General features: G+C 68.2%; 3 protein-coding genes across 3 annotated transcripts in view; 1 reads left to right on the forward strand and 2 right to left on the reverse strand.

The window, feature by feature from the left end:
* Positions 1–386: 386 nt before the first annotated feature.
* On the forward strand, positions 387–6,274 carry H696_01572 (hypothetical protein; the record flags this gene model as incomplete). The annotated part of the gene is made up of 3 exons (XM_009495473.1): positions 387–662; positions 822–840; positions 948–6,274. 3 exons carry the CDS (start codon positions 387–389, stop codon positions 6,272–6,274), a joined length of 5,622 nt encoding a protein of 1,873 aa, XP_009493748.1.
* Positions 6,275–8,435: 2,161 nt separating this feature from the next.
* On the reverse strand, positions 8,436–14,375 carry H696_01573 (hypothetical protein; the record flags this gene model as incomplete). The annotated part of the gene is made up of 7 exons (XM_009495474.1): positions 8,436–8,907; positions 9,044–9,519; positions 9,620–9,747; positions 9,918–10,699; positions 10,975–12,792; positions 13,243–13,564; positions 13,742–14,375. The coding sequence occupies 7 exons, from the start codon at positions 14,373–14,375 to the stop codon at positions 8,742–8,744; spliced, it is 4,326 nt and encodes a 1,441-aa protein (XP_009493749.1). The 3' UTR covers positions 8,436–8,741.
* Positions 14,376–16,540: 2,165 nt separating this feature from the next.
* H696_01574 (hypothetical protein) overlaps positions 16,541–18,220 on the reverse strand; it is a gene marked incomplete at its 5' end in the record, with an annotated part of 6,205 nt that continues 4,525 nt past the window's right edge. Inside the window, one exon of the mRNA XM_009495475.1 lies at positions 16,541–18,148. Coding sequence (XP_009493750.1) covers positions 16,656–18,148 — 1,493 coding nt within the window. The 3' untranslated portion in view covers positions 16,541–16,655. The remainder of the gene's footprint in view (positions 18,149–18,220) is intronic.

Raw genomic sequence — 18,220 nt, forward strand, 5'->3', positions numbered from 1 at the left:
CTCACGCGTTGTCCCCAGCAAACGCACATCGGCTCGGCAGCCCGTCCTCCTTTCTCGGCCGCCGGAGTTCGCCCTGTCTCCCCCCTTCCCCCCGTTCTTCCGCCCCTCCCGTCCCTCCTCCACTGAGCACAGCACCCCCTGCGCCGTCGCCGCCGCTCAGCGCTGTCCTCGGTAGTTCCCCCCCCCCGCCCCCCCCGCTCGCTCTGCTTCGCCCCATCCTCGCTTCCTCATCCTCTCCTAATGCGGCTGTCTCTCTCTCTCTCTCTCTCCATCTTGCCCCACCCCCCCCCTCCCACCTCGTCCACCCTTCGTCTCCCGGTGTCTGTCTCCCTCTTCCGGACCCCGCCTCTGCCGGAATAGGTAGCTTGCGCGTGTGACCCGGCGACATGGCCTTCCACCACACCACCGAGACGTCCCTCTCGGCGCCAAGCCAGCCGGCCTCGCCCTCTTCCCTCGATGGGATGTCTGCCGGTGGCCCGGGTGGTGCCCTCTCCGGCATGTACCCCTACGAGCGCCTGGACTCGCCCGTCCCCTCGGAGTTTGGGGCCCACCCGCGGCGCTTCTCCTCCATGCCCGGTGGCGGGGACCTAACCGAGAGCACCTCCCCCGGCGATTCGGCCATCTATCCCGAGGCCGGCGACTCGGAATATTCCGGCTTCTCCGTGCGTGCCAGGCCGCCTCCCTGCATGCGCACATGCACATCGACGCTCTTCCTCCCCCTCCTTCTGCTTGTTGTTGTTTCCCGCCTGCCTGTCCTCCCCCCGTCTCACCTTTCCCTCTCCCCTCTCTCCCCTGTTCCCTGCTCTTGTCCTCGCCTTTAGAACTCCCCGCATCATGGTGGTACGTCAGGCATCACCCTTCTACCGTTTGGCAGCCTTCTCCCCCCCCCCCTCCCCGCCGCCCCAGTCCATTGACCGTCGTTTTTTTTTCGTTCCTTTGCCCCACAGCCTTCACCGGGGGCGCTGGATCTGGCTCTGCCACCGCCGCCACCACCTTCGGCACTGCTTCCCGGTATGAGCACTTCGGGGCCCACCCCGCCGGCGGTCCGGTCGACGAGGACTCGGGCGCAGGTGGCCCCGCTCATTCGGCCGACCGGCGTCGGCCCTCCGGCCTGGTGCTCCCCAACGGCGCAGGCCCCTCCCATCCGGCGTTGGCAGCGGCCAAGTTGAATGCCGGCAACGGGGGCCCCTATGCCGGGCCAGGCTCGCATGCCAGCCTCCTGGGCTCCGGTCCTGCGGGGTCCATCCCCTCACCGCGCACCTTCCTGGCCGAGCACCTGAATGAGATGACCATCGACTCGCCGGATGGCGGGCGCGATGGCACCCATGGCGGTGGATCCACCTCTTCCTTGGCTCAGCCGTCGCCGTCGCTGGATTCCCTGAGCGCCAGTGGGCTTGCACGGCCGCGGTCCCGTGGTGCCCCCTTCCCCGGGGTCAGCCCGTCCGGCGTGGTTGGGTCCTCCTCGTCTCCCTCCCTGCCGGCGGCGGCCACTGGTCCCGGCTCGTCGGAGGCCACGGCGCCGTCGTCCATCGATCATGACGCCTCGGCGTCCTTCTTTTCTGGCGGCGGCGGCGGCGGCGGCGGCGGCGGGGTTCTCCCCTCGCCGACGCAGTCGCCCAGTGGCTCGCCGCACCTGACGGCCCCCGGCAGCCCTGGCAGCCCGGCTCCCCTGCGGTCGCGGTCTTTCTCCGGGTCCTCGGCCCAGCCGCAGCGCGGCTGGAACCCCTCCATCCGCGCGGCCCTGCAGCAACACTACCATTACCAGCAGCAGCCTCGGCATCCCGGGCAATCCGGCAATGGTCCCACCTCCGGGGATGGGTTTTCCCCCTCGGGGCATGGGACCTCCCCGGCGCCGGGCTCGCCGCCTTCCTCGGTCGCGGGGATGGCCCTGCCCACGGCTCGGCAGCGTTCGCATTCCCACACCACCGGCGGCAATGCCGCCGGGCACTTCCCCGGGGAGTGGAATACCCCGGCAGAGTCGGGCACCGGGAGTCCGACGGCCCCACTGCCGGGTGGGGCATCGCCCGCCCCCTCGCGCGGCTTGGCCATCCCGCCGGGCAACCCCGGTGCCACGGGCTCCACCGCCTCCCTTCCACACATCAGCGTCCCGCCGTCGGCCTTGTCTCCCTCATCGCCCCTGTCGCCGAAGTCGGCCCTGGGGCTTGGCATTGGTGGTGGCCCGGTCGACCCGAGTGGGTCTTTCAACTTCGCGTCGGCCGGCGGCTCGCGCCCTAGCTCGCCGCTGACGACCACCGCCCCGGCCTCGCACTCGCCACTTCCGTCGCCGCTTCCGGGCGACCTGTCCAAGCGCGAGATCAAGTCCCAGACCCACCACCCGCGTGCCCGGTCGCAGTCTCTCACGTCGCGGTCTCTCCCTTCGGCGACCATCGATCGGAGCACCAGTCGCCTGCGGTACCCGGTTGCCCCGTCGCCTCTCGGGACCGAGGTGGACTCGGATGTGGAGACCGGTGGCCCGGTGGCCCCGAGTCCTGGGCCCGCGGGCGAGTCGATGCCCTCGGCGGCCGGCTATCACCATCACCACCAGCAGCAGCAGCAGCAGCAATCATATCACCAGCAGCAGCATCAGCAGCCGTCGCACCAGTACTCCCAGTACCAGCAGCATCCCCAGTATCAGCAGCAGCCGCAGCAGCCATACCAAGGCCAGTATCCCCCCCAGCAGCAGCCGCAGCAGCAGCAGCAGCCATACCACGGTCAGTATCACCCGCAGCAGCAGCAGCAGCCGCAGCAGCAGCAGCAGCCGTCGCACTACCAGCAGCCATATCAACAGCAGCCATATCAGCAGCAGCAGCACCACCACCAGCAGCAGCAGCCATACCAGCAGCAGCCGTATCAGCAGCAGCCATACCAGCAGCACTCGGCCCATCAGTACCAGCAGTACCATCACCACCAGCAGCAGCACCCGCAGCAGCAGCAGCAGCAGCAGCAGCACATGTACCACGGTCATGGCCCGACAGATTACACCATGGCCGCTGGTGTCCCCGATGAGCAGGGTCGCATGTCGCCAGACCTGACCACCACCGGTCCCCCCGGGGCCAATGGAGACTCGGATGGCCTGGCTTCGCCGCAGCACTCGTCACCGCGGTCGGCCGGCGCGCCGGGCAGTCTGGCGGCCGGCCGCCGTACAGTGGCCACCCCTTCCCACGGGAGCGGGAATGCCATGGCCGGGGCCGGGGCCGGAGCGGCGGCCGATCCCGATGCCGAGAGCGGCCTCGAGTCGGATGGCGGGTCGGGGCTGGACTCTGACGGCCAGGACTCCGGGTCGGACTCCGACGATGGGGACTTCCCCGAGGCGTCGGCCAACGGCGGGGCCCTCGATGGCGGGTCCGGCAAGGGCTCCTCCAGTCGGTCGCGCGGCCGGTCCGGGTCCATGTCCTTCGGGACGAGTGGGCCCCTCGGCGGTCGGTCTGGCGGGGACCTGTCGCACCTGCCAGCCGGAGCCGGGGGCCGGACCGGCCGGAGCTCCCTCATTGCTGGCGGTCAAATCCGCGTCGAGGGATCCAAGAAGCTGTATGCGTGTATCTTTGACCCGGGGAATTGCGACCGGGTGTTCAAGCGGTCGGAGCATCTGAAGCGCCACCTGCGCACGCACACCGGCGAGAAGCCCTTCACCTGCAGCTTCCCCGAATGCCTGAAGACATTCTCCCGGTCGGATAACCTGCAGCAGCACATGCGCACGCATCAGACCCAGTCAGATCGTGGCAGTGGGGTCGGCAGTGCCACCGGCAGCAATGGGTCCCTCGGGCCGCCTCCTCTGAGCCCGGTTCTGCATGGCGGCATGAATGGCGGCGGGGGTTCCAACTACATGTTCCCCTACTCGTCGGCGGGCCCGGCGGCCGGCAGCCCGCTCAAGAGCATCACCCTGCCCTCGTCGCCGACGATCCCCTCCTCGATGATGGGTGGCGGCCCGGCCGGGGCCAATGGGTCCAGTGGGTATTTGGCCGCCGGTGCCGGGGGCATCTCCCCCTCGATCACCCTCTCCTCGTCCTTGCCCGGGCCCGGGGGGATGATGCCGCATCATCATCCGCACATGCGGAACAACCTTCCCCCGCCGATTTCCACCTCCTCCACGGCCTTGCATGGGAGCAACTCTTCGCTCTACTCCCCCGGGTCTCAGGGGCCCATTTCTCCTCAAACCGGGCTTGCTGGCACCGGCGGCGGCATTGGCAGCCACACCATCGTCGACACGCCCACGTCCGATGTGATGGGCTTCCCCTCGCACCTGGGCTCGGGTGCTGGCGGCCATCCTCACCATCATGGTCTTCACCATGGCGGCAGTGGGGTCGGTGGCCCGGGTGGACATGCGCACCACCCCCACCCCCACCATCCCCACCACCACCATGCGGGCGGCGGCGGCCCCTCCGGCCATCATGCGCATCATGCGCACCACTCGCATCACCACCCCCATGCCGGTGCCGGTGGGCCCTTGCACCAGCAGCAGCAGCAGCAGCAGCAGCAGCAGATGCATCATGGCAGTGGTGGGGTCAGCGGCGGCGGCCACTCGGGCTCGCACCTGTCACATCATCCTCTAAGTGCCGGCTCGGGTTCGGGGAATTTCTTCCTCTCCACCCAGTCCACCTCGCTGTCCGGTACTTTGACTTCCTCGCAGGACCAGATGCATCATCTTGGCGGTGGGGGGGGTGCCGTGCCGGGTGCGGGGGGCGGCTACCCCTCGCCGCACATGCAGCACTATGGTGGTCGTGATGGCGGCCCCGGTGGCAGTGGCTATGCTTTGGACCAGCATGCCTCCCCATTGGGCACCATGGGTCGGCCCTTCCCCGGGGGCTATCCCTCTGCCACGTCGATTCCCCTGTCTGCGACCGGGTCCCTGGGGCCTGGTCTCGGTGGCTCGGGTGTCGTTGGTGCCGGCGCCGGTGCCGGCGGCAGTGCATCCGACCTGACGGCCACTCGGTCGCCACACGAGGGGGGCTTCCTGCAGTCGCAAGCTGGTGGCGGTCCCCCGGGAGGGTCGCCGCCCCTGCACCCGCATATCTCCCCCATCGGTACCATTCATTCACATACCATGCATCACGGTGCCGGAGCAGGGCCGGGCGCCCTCGCCGGTGCCGGTGGTGCTGGCGGTGGTGGCCGGGGTCTCCTTTCCTCGGGCAACTTCGCCGGCAGCGGCCCCGGCGGCGGTGGTGCCGGCTTCGATGGAAGCGGGGACTTCCATGGGAATCCTCTCTCGGCGGGAGCCCGGGTCCCGGTGCCACATCCCCACTTGTCCATGGTGGACTTTGCCACGCCTGGTGCGCCGCCGGGGTCGCGGCAGTCGGCCATCGGCGCCGGAGCGGCAGGCCCGCATCATCTCGGCACCGGGTCCCTGCTGTCGACGGCCAATGCCAGTGGTGGCTTTGCCGGGCTGACAGACTTTGCCCTTCGGCCACGGTCTTCCTCCTTCCCGCACCGGGTTCCCGACATTGCGGGCGGCGTTGACGCCGCTCATCTCGGTGTCGAGGCAGGCGGGGCCTCCTTCCTGCACGCCACCGGCGGTGGGGCCGGGGTGGATGACCGCCTGCGCACGGTGACCCCCGGTCTTGTCGGAGGCTCGTCGCTTGTGAGCCATCTCGATCAGCAGCATGGTTCCCCGGTGGGTGCCGGTGGCAAGATGCCCAGCAGCCCGGTGTACTCGGGCTTCCCGCGGCATTCGTCGCAGCCCGGCGTGGCCGGCGGCGGAGCAGGCGTCGTCTCCCCGCGCGATGGCTCGGAGTTCCTCGACGGCGCGGCATTTATGGAGCCTTCTGGCGGCGGCGGCGGTGGTGGTGGTGGCTCCTCGGGCGGAGGCGGCCCCGCCGGTGGTGCGGCGCACCTGGCCGGGCCGCACTCCTCGACCGACAGTCTGTCAGCGCCGGCCGGTGGTGGCGGTGGTGGTGGCGGTGGCTCCGGCACGTCTGGCAGCTTCTTCCGTGGTGCCGGTGGTGCTGGCGCCGGTGGCTCGATGTCCCCGACGCATTTGCTGTCGTCCCCGGGTGGCGGTGTCATTGGTGGAGGACCCGGTGCTGGTGGTGGCTCCATGATCGGCTCCACCAGCGGCGAGCATGGTGCTGCGTCGGTTGGCTTTTACGGCACGGTGAGCCAGTCATCTCGGCCTCTGGGCAAGCCGCAGGCCGGGAGTGCCGCCGATGCCACCATGGATTCGCTCGCCTCCGACTCGGCGCCCGGCGGGGGGGGATACACCAGTGTCCCGTCGCCCCCGGAGGAGTCCGGTGCTCCGTCGGCGCCCTCCTCCTCGTCCTCCTTCATGGGAGGCAACTAAGGGAGCCCGGAGATGTGCACATACACACACATGTCTACAAACACACACAGATAGCGAGTGAAAGGGGAGATGAGTGGGAGTGGACAGCTGTGACTACTGGAGGGCATGTGTACGCGCGCGCGTGGGCTGCCCTCCCTGAAGTCCGGCATGGATGTTCCTTTGTTCCTTCCACTGAGCATTCCCTTCTCCCTTCCCCTCCCTCCCCCTCCTTGTATTTCCCTCCTCCCTCCGCCTGTTCTCGGCGATGGTGTGGTGTGTCCTTTCCCTTTTCCCCCCTCCCCTCTCCCCCCCCCCCCCCCCCCTCCGCGCGCGCTCCCGTCCTTGTTGCCTGAGAGCAGCCCTCGTCCGCTTCCCTCCCTCTTCCTTCCACTTCGTGGGACTACGGGGTCTGCTCGATGTGCGGGTTGTGTTTCTCCACGTATCCCTCTCTCCCTCTCTTCCCCCTTCCTCTCGCGTCTTCTCCATACTTCCCTTCTTACCTTCCTCCTTGATCAAGCGCTTGCGCCTGGTGATTTATACACAAATGTGAAAGTCCTTGCCCTGTGTGTCCCCGCTGCATATATATATATATATATATATATATGTGTGTGTGTGTGTGTGTGTGTGTGTGTGTGTGTGTGTGTGTATGTGTCGGGCTGCGTGTCATTCTGCGTTGCTCTTTCGACCGAGGCGCGGGCGAACGCGAGCACGTCACACAGGCCAGGCACTTCCGGTGGCGATCGTGCGCCTCTTTCTCGCTGTGGATTTCCCCTGGTATGCCCTCTCGGGCGCGAGGCGCGCTCGGTTGGCATCACAGGCGAGATCATGATGTGCGTCGATCGCCGCTGCTAGAGGCGGACATCTCGCCAGGGTGAGGGCGTTTGAGAGGGAGCGAGGGAGGGACAGGCAAAGGAAAACAAGCAGCGGGAGAAGTCGGCGGGTGGGCACATCCTCCCCGGCGCCGCGGCTCCGGGGGTGGTTAAAATGCTGAGTTGGCATCCCCATGTCACTATTGTTGCATTGCCGCGGCCTCCGCTCGGTGAGGTGCAATCCAAGCGCGCCGGCGGCCGATCTCTTGGCGAGCCGATCCCACTCGGCAATAGCATTCCCCTGGACTTCGGCCCGTATCCATTGGCATCTGGATCCTTTGCTGCCGCCCGACAGCGCTATTTAAAGGCGCACCCGCACCAGGGCGGTGCGGTCGGCATGGGAAGGGCCTATCCCCCCGCCCCCCTCCCTTTGATACCCCTTCCCTTCTTCCTTCCGTCTCTCATCATTGGTACTGGCTCCTCTCCGCCTTCCCTGTTTCCTCTCTCTCTCTCTCTCCCTCCCCCTCCCCCTCCCCCTCCCCTCCCCCTCCCCTCTCGCCTGATGTCCTCTTCTCGACGCGTCGTATTTCTTACCAACGATGGGCCTGCTCTCCACCCGTCTTTGGAAAGTAAGCGGCGCAACATCCACCAGCAGCGGGCCCTGATGCTATCTTAGCTTCAGGGGCCGTTTCCGGGGCTTGCTGCACATTTCTGGTGCCTCATCGTGCCCCCTACGCACGGGTGCCTCTCCGTGCTCCAACCCAAAATCCCCCCCTCTCTCTCTCTTCCTCTCATATATATTTTGTCCTCCACCATGCTGACTCTCTTCCCCTCCTCGCCCCCTCCCCTCCCATATCAAGGCTATGGCAGTTTGTCGTGTGTTTCCGACCGTGTGTGTAGCGCACGCCCACGGGAGATGCTCTTCTCCTTTGTCGGACTCTGACGCGCCTCACTCCTGCCTGGCGGTTGTTCCCTTCGGGCGCCATTCTTTTTCTTTAATCATATTGAATCCCGGTTGTGATGGCAGAAGGCCGGCGGCGAGGGGGGGGGGGGGGCGGGCGGTGCGGGCTGAGGGAGGGGCGGACAGCGGAGGCCCGGCTCAAGCCGCACTCGGTGAGGTGTGACAGTGTGTGTGTGTGTGCATGGGTCCCCAGAGGCACGAAGCCAGAGTTCCACACAGTTTTTCTACTCTGCCCGCGTTTCCCCCCCGGCCCTCCGTGTGTCTGTGCTGAAAGCGAGCCGTCGCTTTCTGCCTTCGTGCGCGCGATATCTCCCCAAGGCGAGGGGGCAACATTGCCGGTGCACGTGCTCGCCGGGGGGAGGGGGGCATATCCATGTCGTCAGGGGCCACCTGGGAGCCGAGTTGCCGGGGAGGAAGTCTATAAAATGTATTCATCGGGAGGAGAGAAGGAAGGGGGAAAAAAAAAAACCCAACGAGAGGAAGGCCCAGGCAAGTTCAGTCTCGCGGCACGTGAGTGCACATTGGCCAGGGCGACACAGATGAGGTGGCTGCCACTGTGTCGCCAACGCGCCGCCTTTCTGGAGGAGCCATCACCGGGCGGGTCGAAGCCCATCCGTATGAGACACAGGGGACAGGGACACAAATGCACGGACACACAGACACAGATGCGCACATGCATGTGGATGGCTTGTTGCTTCTGCTTTTGCCCTGCACATTCTCAAGGGGCGGGCGACGGGGAGAGGCAATACACCAGGAGGTATGCCTGGCGGCGGGCCACCCCTTCGGGCGTGACACGACTCACTCGGGCATCGTCATACGTGAACCAGCCATTCGGCGAGTCGACCGAGGCCCGGACATCTGCGATGTAATGTCCCTTCTCGGCACTATGGATGGGAGGGGAGGGGGGGGGGATGTCAACGGCGCGAGGTGGCAGACGTGGTCAGGGGGGGGGGTGCCCAAAAAGAGGCAGGCGCAAAAGCGAAGGCCCTGGTGTTCTGCCCTCTCTCGGCGGGAGCATACCTTGTGCCAAGATGTGCCACGACAGCCGTCAGATGATACTCGGGGGCGGAGATCGGTGCGGGGGCCGATTCCCCGGCCAAGAAGGCCGTGAGCGCTGGCCCGGCCTGGCTCAGGAAGGAGGAGGAGGAGGCAGGTGGCGTCCCGCTCGGCGAGGGCGTGGAGGAGGAGGCGTGTGCAGCGCTAGCGCCATGGCCTGGCCGCAGGCCAGTCAAAGGAAAGGCAATGTGCGTCGACAGCTTGAGCCGGCGTCCAGCGGCCGCTGCTGCTGGTGCCGACGCCGCGGCCGTGGCCGCCGCCACCGCCACCGCCGGGCCCTGGGATTTGGAATGTGAGAGGCTGGACGAGCTGGCCGTTTGGGCGGCGGTCCGGGCACCGGATGGGCAGCGACCAGCCGCATCCGAGGCGACGCCCTGTGAGGAAACAAGGTCGACATTGGCCTGCTGCCAGACAAAGCGCTTGATGTGCACCAGGAGAATCTGCTCCCATGGAGAAGGGGCAAGGGAAAGGCGGTGAGCAAGAGGAACGCAGGGCACAAAGCCCAAAGGCGGAGATCAAGCGGGCTGGGGACAAACGCACAGACGGCCAATGGAGGATGACAATCTGCTTGGACGCCGGTGCGCGCTGACCGTCGCACTCGGCGGAAGCGCACTTCGGCCACTCTTGCTGGTCAAGTGCCTCAACGCGAGAGTAGTACCGAAGGCAGTCTGTGGGCCATCGCCCATGGGGATGGGGCAGGGCGAGGCCAGGGGAGGCAGACCGCGCATGATGCGCGCGCGTGTGCGTGCGTGCGTGCGTGCGTGCGTGCGTGCGTGCGTGTGAGAGGGATGGCAATGGCAAAGGGACAGGTGGGCAGAGACACAGGAAGCACACATACCTTCCAGTGTGACACGGTGCGGGTCGGCACATTCCGAAGCAGGAGGGATGTCGACGGAGAGGTCGAGGAAAGGCTCCACTCGTTCGGACACCCGGCCACATTGGAGGCAGCAAAGCCGGCTCAAGAGACGCCCACCAAAGAGCCCGGACACGGGGGAGCAGTCGCCAGGCCGCCCGGCCGGGTCCGCCGCCATGGTCGGGCCAGCTCCGGGAGATGCGGCAGCCGACAGGGGGGAAGAGGGGGAGACCACCGACGAGGGCAAGGGCCGGATGTTGGCCATCTCCGAGTGCAGGGCCTGAAGCATGCAGCGAATGAACTCATGAGCATCGTGCTGCTGGTCGTGCCATTGGCTGACCGAGGTCAGCAGATCATCGAAGTTGAAGGAGGGGCTGCGGCTGAGGCTGACCCGGGTCCGGGCCGGCGCGTCGCCCGGGTGCTGTGGCAGGCCCGAGGAAAGGGGCTGATGGTTGGGGCCCACCGAGGCCGAGGGCGACGCCTGCTGCTCGGCTGGCGGCAAGGGGGCCGCCGGGTGCGGCAGACATGCCGCCGGTCGGAGGTCGGCAGCGCCGGCACAGGGACCATTGCCCGCGGCGCGAGCGGCGACGATACCCCGGCCAGGGCCCGACCAGAGGCCCAGCTGCTCCAGCGGCGGCAGGAGCTCGCCCAGTCCGAAGGATGGTAAATTGACGGCCAGCGAGCGGATCAGCCGTCCCGGAGATAGGGTAGCCCCCTGGCGCGAATGCATATGCCGCAGGAGGGCATGCAGCTCAGTGGCGATGCTCCTGGAGACGCATGTGCGTGGACATGCACGTGTCAGAGTGGACGGGGGGAGGGACCGATGGGCGAAGCAGCATGTGTGTGTGTGTGAGAGAGAGAGGACACCGGTGAGCGAAAAAAAAAGAGGCCAAGAAAGCGGGCGCCGAGAGCGCGCAAAAGGAGGCCACGAGAAAGGGCAAGCTGAGGGAGAAAAAGAGAGAAAAAGAGAGAGAGAGAGAGACCAATGAGGTCCCCTCTCACCATCAGCCTCATATATGCATGGGGCTCCCCTTGCACGCACCATCCACTCGCAGGTGGGTCCGAGCCCAAGGTGCCGGCGCGGGGAGGCCGCGAGCTGGCGCCAGCGCGCGATCGCCGAGGCGGGCCAATGCCATCGCCGCCGCCGATGTCGGCCATCTGTGCCGGCAGAACCAGGGCCGGGTTTCGACGGACGGCATCCTCGAAAGCCAGAAGGCCCGGGTGTCGGATGGTGTCATCGGCATCGGCGACAGGGGTAGTGGTGGCGGCGGCGGCGGCGGCGGCGGCGGAGGTGGCGGTGGCCGCGCCATCGGGTCCGGCCCAGATGAGGTTGGCCCAGGCCAAAGCACGAGTCTTCAAGCCCTGGAGGAGGGCCAGGCGCTGGCAGGCGCCGCCAGCCGGCCCGGCCGGGCCGCCCACCGGCAGGTCGGTCATCCGGGACCAGGCAAGAACATCGGCCATGATGGCCGGGTCATCCTGCTGCTCGTCGGCCAGCAGGACCCAGGGCCCGGGGAAGTTCAAGCCCGGGCCGCTGGCCGCGGTGAGGCCCAGCTGCGAGGCCGGCACAAAGTGGAAGAGCATGAAATCCCGGAAGGGGGGCGCGCTGACCAGGGCCTGGATCGAGGCAGCCAGATAGCAAGTCGAGCCCAGGTTGCGCAGGGCAGCCGTCGGGCGCCGGTCGGCCCCGGTCAGCATCGGCGGCAGAGGCGGCAGCGGGGCCTGGCCCGCATGCCGCGAGGCCCGGCTCAAGCCACGCCTGGGTGGCAGCAGGTCGGCCTCGGACGGCGAGCCATCGGTCTGGCCGCCGGCCGGGGCCGGTGCTTCGGCCGAGGGAGCCGACATGGCCGCCGATGAAGCACGGCATCGGTCGAGGACCTCCACAAATGCAGCACCAAGGGGAGAAAGGAAATCCGGCGACGGGGCAAGCACCGCCCCGGCCGGTGGCTCATCCAAGGGCGCGACCACGGTGAATGCCGGATTGAAGAGGGCCGGGCCAGACGCCGCATGGGCGTCCACCGGGCACGGGGAGGCGGAGAGACGCCGACCGCGGCCGGTGGCAGTCTGCCGAGATGAGGCCGCGTGTGCGTGCCCCTGGCCGGCGGTGCGCGCGCGTTTGTACCGGCGCCGACGCCCACGCGGACCGTCGGAGTAGTCCGCGTCGCTGTCCTCATCATCGCTGGTGTCCTGGTACTCATGGTCAGTGCCATCCTCCTCGTCCTCTTCGTGGTCGTCATCATCGGCCGAGGAGGAATACCGGTGGAAGTGGTGGTGGTGGTGGTGGTGGTGCGAGTGCCGGGACCGCCGGCGGTGGTGATAGTCCTCCTCGGGATCTTGGGCGTCGATGGGGGCCTCGGGAGAGGGCGAGCGCTCGGACATGCTGGCGGCAGCGGCAGGGCCAGCCTCGCTGCCGGAGCCGGCCCCGGGATCGGCTTCGAATCCGACCAAGTGGACCATGTGCGCCGTGTCAATGGGCAACGTGCGGATCTCATGGAGCGAGTCCGGCGGCGGGGGGACCTGGTGGTCCGGGGCATTGGTGTCGCCATCCGAGGGCATGGGAGCGGCTTCGCCGGATGAGCCGGGCGCCTCGGCTGGCCGGTGGGGCTGGCTCGGTGGGTCAATCAGACGGACGCTGCGTGACCGACTGGCAGCCAGGGGCCGGAACTCGCGCTCATTCTGCCGCCGGGAGTGGGCCACATCGTCCATCAGGTCAAAGAGCTGCTTCAGTGGCAGGACCGTGGCCTGTCGTGCGGCGGCGATGGCAAACTGCCGTGGCCGGTCAACCTCCACCGATGCCGGAAGGGGGACCATCGTGCTGCGGAGCACTTCGGGGGAGATGTGCATGGTGACATTGCAGGCGAGGCTATTTCCCCATGCCGCAGCCGCATCAGGCGCACCAGCGGACAAACACACACACACACACACACACACACACACACACACACACACACACACACAGGGACATGTGGCAAGAGAGGGGCGGAGCCACGAAGGGGGTCAGCTTTTGCGTCGGAAGGAGGAGGAGGAGGAGAAGGTGCGAGAAAGAAAGTGCGGTATTTCTGCGGAAGAAAAGAAGAAGAAAGCAGCGACAGGCCCCCGGACAGAAAGAGGGCGAGGGAGGGAAGGAGAGGAAGCGAGACAGGGGGGATATATGCGCCCGAGAGGCGGCGTGGCAAGCCCCATCCGCACGCGGAACTCCCCCCGGCCCCTCCCCCCCCCCCCTTTGTACCGCCCCCCCACCCCAGAACCCAAACACACATACACAAGCGCCGACCACAGGACGCGGTGGCCAAAAGAAAAAAAAAACACGCACCAGCTGATGTAGCGAGTTGCCAACGAAAAGAAGAGGCTGTGCTCGTGAAGGCGCCGTTCGAGCTCGGCGATGCGTTGTGATGACCGGGCCGCCGCCGCCGCCGCCACGGCGCCGGCCCCCTTGTCCGACCAGCGCCCGGAGGCGGAGCCAGTGGCGGTGGTGGCGGCACGAGCGGCCTGGCGATTTTGTGCGACCGTCAAACGCCGGGCCGCGGCGGCGAACTCCACATCGGCATGGTCGAGCCGGTGATTGGCCATGTCAACGCCACAGCGCCGGGCGCCACAGCCGAGGCACACCTCGATCGATTCGGCGGTCTTGCAGTCTGTCGAGCCGGGCAGCGGTGGCCGGTCAGCGAGGGGCATTTGAGAAAGAGAGAGAGAGAGAGAGAGCGCGCGCGCGCGCGCGAGAAAGAGAGGGCGAGGGGAAGAAGGAGGCAAAGCGCGGGCACGGGCCGGGGAGCAGGATGCATAGGGGCGGCGTGCGATCATAGGGAGCGCACCTTGGCAGGTGGGTGATAGGAGCTCAACCCGGGCATTCATCTGCCGCAGCCAGGACCGGGTCTTGGCCAGGACCGGGGCAAAATGCGGACACGGGCAGTCCGACGCCAGGTCCGACAGGCCACCGTCAGCCGGATCAGGCAGGGGGCTGGCGGCAGCCGACCGGGGAGAGTCATCGCTTGCAGAGGCCCCATCGTGGCTCTCGGGCTCATCGGCATCGCCCTCGGTGAAGTCGTCAGCATCGTTGCCACCATGATCGGGGCCATCATGGCCGTCGTTGTCGTCGGCTGTCTCACTTCCCTCCTCGGCCGGGGGTGGCCGCCTGCCAGCCACGTCCGGAGGTGTGGCGCCGGCGGCCGAACGTCCGAGCTTGCGACGGGTGCGGGGCCCTGTGGTTGAGGTGGTGGTGGTGGCGGCGGCGACGGCGGCGGCCGCACGCGCAGCCGCCACCGCGGCCGAGGACCGCCGGCGTTGAGTGCCATCGTTGTAGCGAGCCGGGGCGAGACCACGACGCGAGCGCAGCTCTCGAGGAGGCGGGGAAGGGCGCCCGGGACGAGTGGCCCGTGCGAGTGGTCGAGCATCGCCGGGCACCAGCTCCGGGCTGGTGGTTCCATCAGCTGGGGACTGTGGCTGCATCGTCGGCCGCAGTCAGGCGGAGAGCCGGTGCACGGGAACCCCAGGGGGAAGGGGGGAAGTGGCTAGATCGAGACGAGAAAAGGGGTCCAAGCGAGATGTGGAAAGGACGAAAGGGAGGAGGGGGGGGGGGCTGGGGATGGGGAGGGGGAAGAGGGGAAGGGGCGGCGTCTAGATGGCGGGGTTGCTGCTCATTGCCGATCGAAGTGGGGAATGGCCAGGAGAGACAAGGGGAGAGTGGGCCCCCCAGATGCGTCCAAGATGGCGTATTCTTCTCACACGAGGGGGATCGGGGGTGGGGGGGAGCAGAAAGCAGGAGACAGGGTGGGGAGGCGTATGTATGTGTGCGTGTGTGTTTGCGTGCGAGATCGCTGGCCGAGCGCGGGATTACACGCACACGCCCACAGGCGGAGATGAAGACGGCAGAGTTTGCCGACCAAGGGATGAGGGGGAAAGGAAGGAGGTGCGGGCGCGCGTGCGCACACACACAGTCACGCGCACACGCGCACACGCGCACGCACGCACACACACACACACACACACACACACGCACACGCACACGCACACGCACACGCACACGCACGCACACGCACGCAGGGAGGCAAGAGGTGATGTGGATGGGCGTGATTGAGGGGTTGGTTCGACGTCCGCGGCGCCGGTCGGGGGGAGTGGGGGAGAGGTGGCGGATCGGGTCGAGGAGTGCTTCGGTCCAGCACCACTGGGCCAGCCGATGAGGGCGGACCCCGGCCCTGGCTCGCGGGCTGGGCCGGGGGGGGCGAGTGTGCCCGGCCAGCATCGTCCCCCCCCCCTCCCCCCCGCCGGGGCTGGGAGAGCACCCGCACTCACTCCCGTGGGAGCAGGCGGGCCAGCATATCAGGGGGCGCACAAGCACCCCCCGACACACCCCCCAACACCACCCCCCCGCACTCGTCCGCCTCATTCACAGGAAGGGCGCTGGGCCGCTAGCAGCGTGCCTGGGCAAGCAGCAGCACCCCCCCTCCCCCCTCCTGCCACCTGGCCAGTTGGTGACCAGGCATAAATAAATTGCGCCAGGTTCGAGCGTCTTGCGCCTGCATGGGGGTGCATTCGGGCCGGTTGGGCCCCCTGGAGGCATGTGCCCGATCGCCCTCGTCCCTCGACCCCCTTTTGGCGGTGGAATCTGCACGTGTCTGCACCGGAGAGACCCGCTGCGATGGGGGCTCTCTCTCTCTCTCTCTCTCACCCTTTCAATCGATGAACGCTTTATGACGACCCGGCACAAAGCACCCGAGCGCACTATTCCCCCCCCCCCCCCCACCCCAAAAGGAAAAGGGGAAGCACGAGGGGGGGAAGGAGGCCCCCGAGCCCCAGGGACTGTTGTGGGGGGGGGGGGGGGGGGGGGCAGTGCGGCGGCGGTCCTTCCGTTACCCCCCGAAACGGGGCGAGTACCGGTACCCAACAGTGCTAAGCCGGGCCACCGCTGGCAGCACCCATCTTTCCCCGGGCCGGCTGCGCCCGGCCGCCTCTAGACCGCCAAGCCTGCTTGGCGGGTCTCCCCCCGCACAGGCGCGGCAAGGTGGGCCGGCCGGCTGGCAGGCGGGGGGGGGGGGGGGGGGGGGGGGGGGGGGGTCAGTCCGCACCGCGTCCTGCAGTCCTCCCCTCTGAACAACAACACCGCCGCCGCACTGGCGGGCGTCCAGATCCCAGGTCCCACCGATCGCAGCCGGGCGGGGCCGCGGACCCCGGGTCCGGGGGGGGGGGGGGGGGGGGGGGGGGGGGGGGGGGGGGGGGGGGGGGGGGGGGGCACACACGGCCAGGCCGGCTGCCACCGCACGGCGCCCGTACGCGCGGGTGCCGGGACCCCGGGGCAGACACCCGCCCGGCAGCTGCCAACGAACGGACCCATCGTTCTGTAAGCCATGGCCGGCGTCCCGCCCTCCGGGTTGCACGCGTGTACCCCGCGCGCCCCTGCCGGGTTGCCGGGACCGGCTCCTGTGTGCCACCCCGGTGGTTTGTGTGCGTGGGAGTGCCGGCCCAGCTCCGCACATGGTCCCAGGCCGCGCCGGGCGACCCCCCCGGACGCCGGGGGCTGTCGTCTTTCCTGGCGCCAGCTTCGGGCGGGCGGCGGGGGGGACACTTGCGTAGACCCACCCGGGAGCCAAATGCAAACCCAGGAGCCCAGGCGAATTTTTGGGGACGGTGCGCAAAAGTCTATTGGGGGGGGGGGATGTTGTTGTTGTTGTTGTGCCTACTTGCCGCAGGAAGGGAGATCTGCCTGGGCGAGGCGTGCCCGTGAGGCAGCTGCTACGATGTCTGGGGGCTCTCGCGGTGCCGGCCGCGGTAGATCAGCAGAGGATTGTCACCGGCGGCCGCGGAGGCGCCGTTGCCAGAATGGCCGCCGCCTCCCCTGGTGGCGGCGTCTCCTACGGCCGCCGGATGGTGCGACAGGGCATCCAGGAAGGCTCGCTCGGCTCCCTGCTGCATGACCCACACCTTGAGTCCCGCGACGCTGGTGATCTGCGTGGCCAGGCGCGCGTCGGCGAAGCGTGTCCGGGCCTTCAGGTTCATGGCCTTGTCGTGCGTCAGCAGGATGGCCACGATGTCAATCTGCCGCCATCCAGCCGGCCCGGCATCCGGTGCAGCGCCGCCGCCGCCGCCGCCGCCGCCGCCGCCGCCATTGCCGAGTGATGATGACGGCGGCTTTTGTTGCGGTGGCGGCGACGGCGATGGCTGCTGCTGCTGCTGCTGCAGGGCGGAGGCATCGTCTCCGCGACGCCGGCCAGAGCGCCGGGCGGGCGGCCCCCGGCCCGGGCTCCCTGACTGTGGCGGAGAAAAGAGCCCCAGACGGCCCAGGGTGTGGGCCACCTCCGGCAGAGCCGGGCACGACCGCGAAGCATGGACGGCGGCGGCACCGGGGGCGCCCTCCGATGCTTGGGGGTCGGCCCCGGCAGATGGGAGATCCAGCAGCAGGGGAAGCAGATTCCACGACCGGCCCAGCAGACTGGCCAACGAGTCGGTGATGATCGTGTCCACCGGCTGGTTGGAATCGATCGTCGTGCTGAAGGGCGACCGGCGGAAGTGGTGCAGGTGTCGGACCAGCAGCTTCTTGGTGCTATGCAGCACCGGCGGGGCCGCCAGGGCTGGCTGCTGCACAGGCACCGGCACGGGCGAGGGGGACCGGCTGTCGGCCGTCGAGCGACCAGGCCGCAAGGTGTCCTCCTCCTCCTCGCCATGGTCATCACCCCCGTCGTGCTCCTCCGGCGGGCTGTCCGCGTCGTCGTCGTCGTCGTCACCGGCAGGCGGCGGGGTGCTGCCGCCGGCACCATTGCCAGACCGAGTGCCCGGCATGGACCGCGGCCGGCGACGACTCCGGCGCGTGTGGGAAAGCCGCCCGCCGGGCTGATGATCGGCACTCACCGGCATCCACGGCGCCCCGCGGGCAATCTTCCACACCCAATTGGACACGGCCTTCAGCTGGAGAGCCAGCTCCACGGCAAGTGGCCGGTCGCCACTGGCATTCGGAAGATCGAGAGGGGCGGCCGTCGACATGGCCGGGTTGTCTGCCTCACCGGCGGCGGCTGCCGCCTCGGCTGCTGCCGCCGGGCCAATGTCCCGCAGGGACTTCGGCAAGGGGGGCATGTAAAAGAGCTGGCCCACAGGCGACAGGATGAACACCCCGCCGGCCGGATCGGCCGCCGTGGTGGTGGCCGCAAATTCGCTCAATGTGAAGAGAACGCCGAACACCTGTCGGGCCTGGCTATCGGATGCCTGGCCATAGTCCACCAGCTCCGAGAGGACTGCCAGCGCAGATTCGACGGTCCACCAGCCGAGCGGGAAGTCAGTGGGGCAGTTTCTCGGGGCGGGGGGGG

The sequence above is a fragment of the Fonticula alba genome, assembly GCF_000388065.1.
Source record: "Fonticula alba strain ATCC 38817 unplaced genomic scaffold supercont2.2, whole genome shotgun sequence".
NCBI lineage: Eukaryota > Rotosphaerida > Fonticulaceae > Fonticula > Fonticula alba.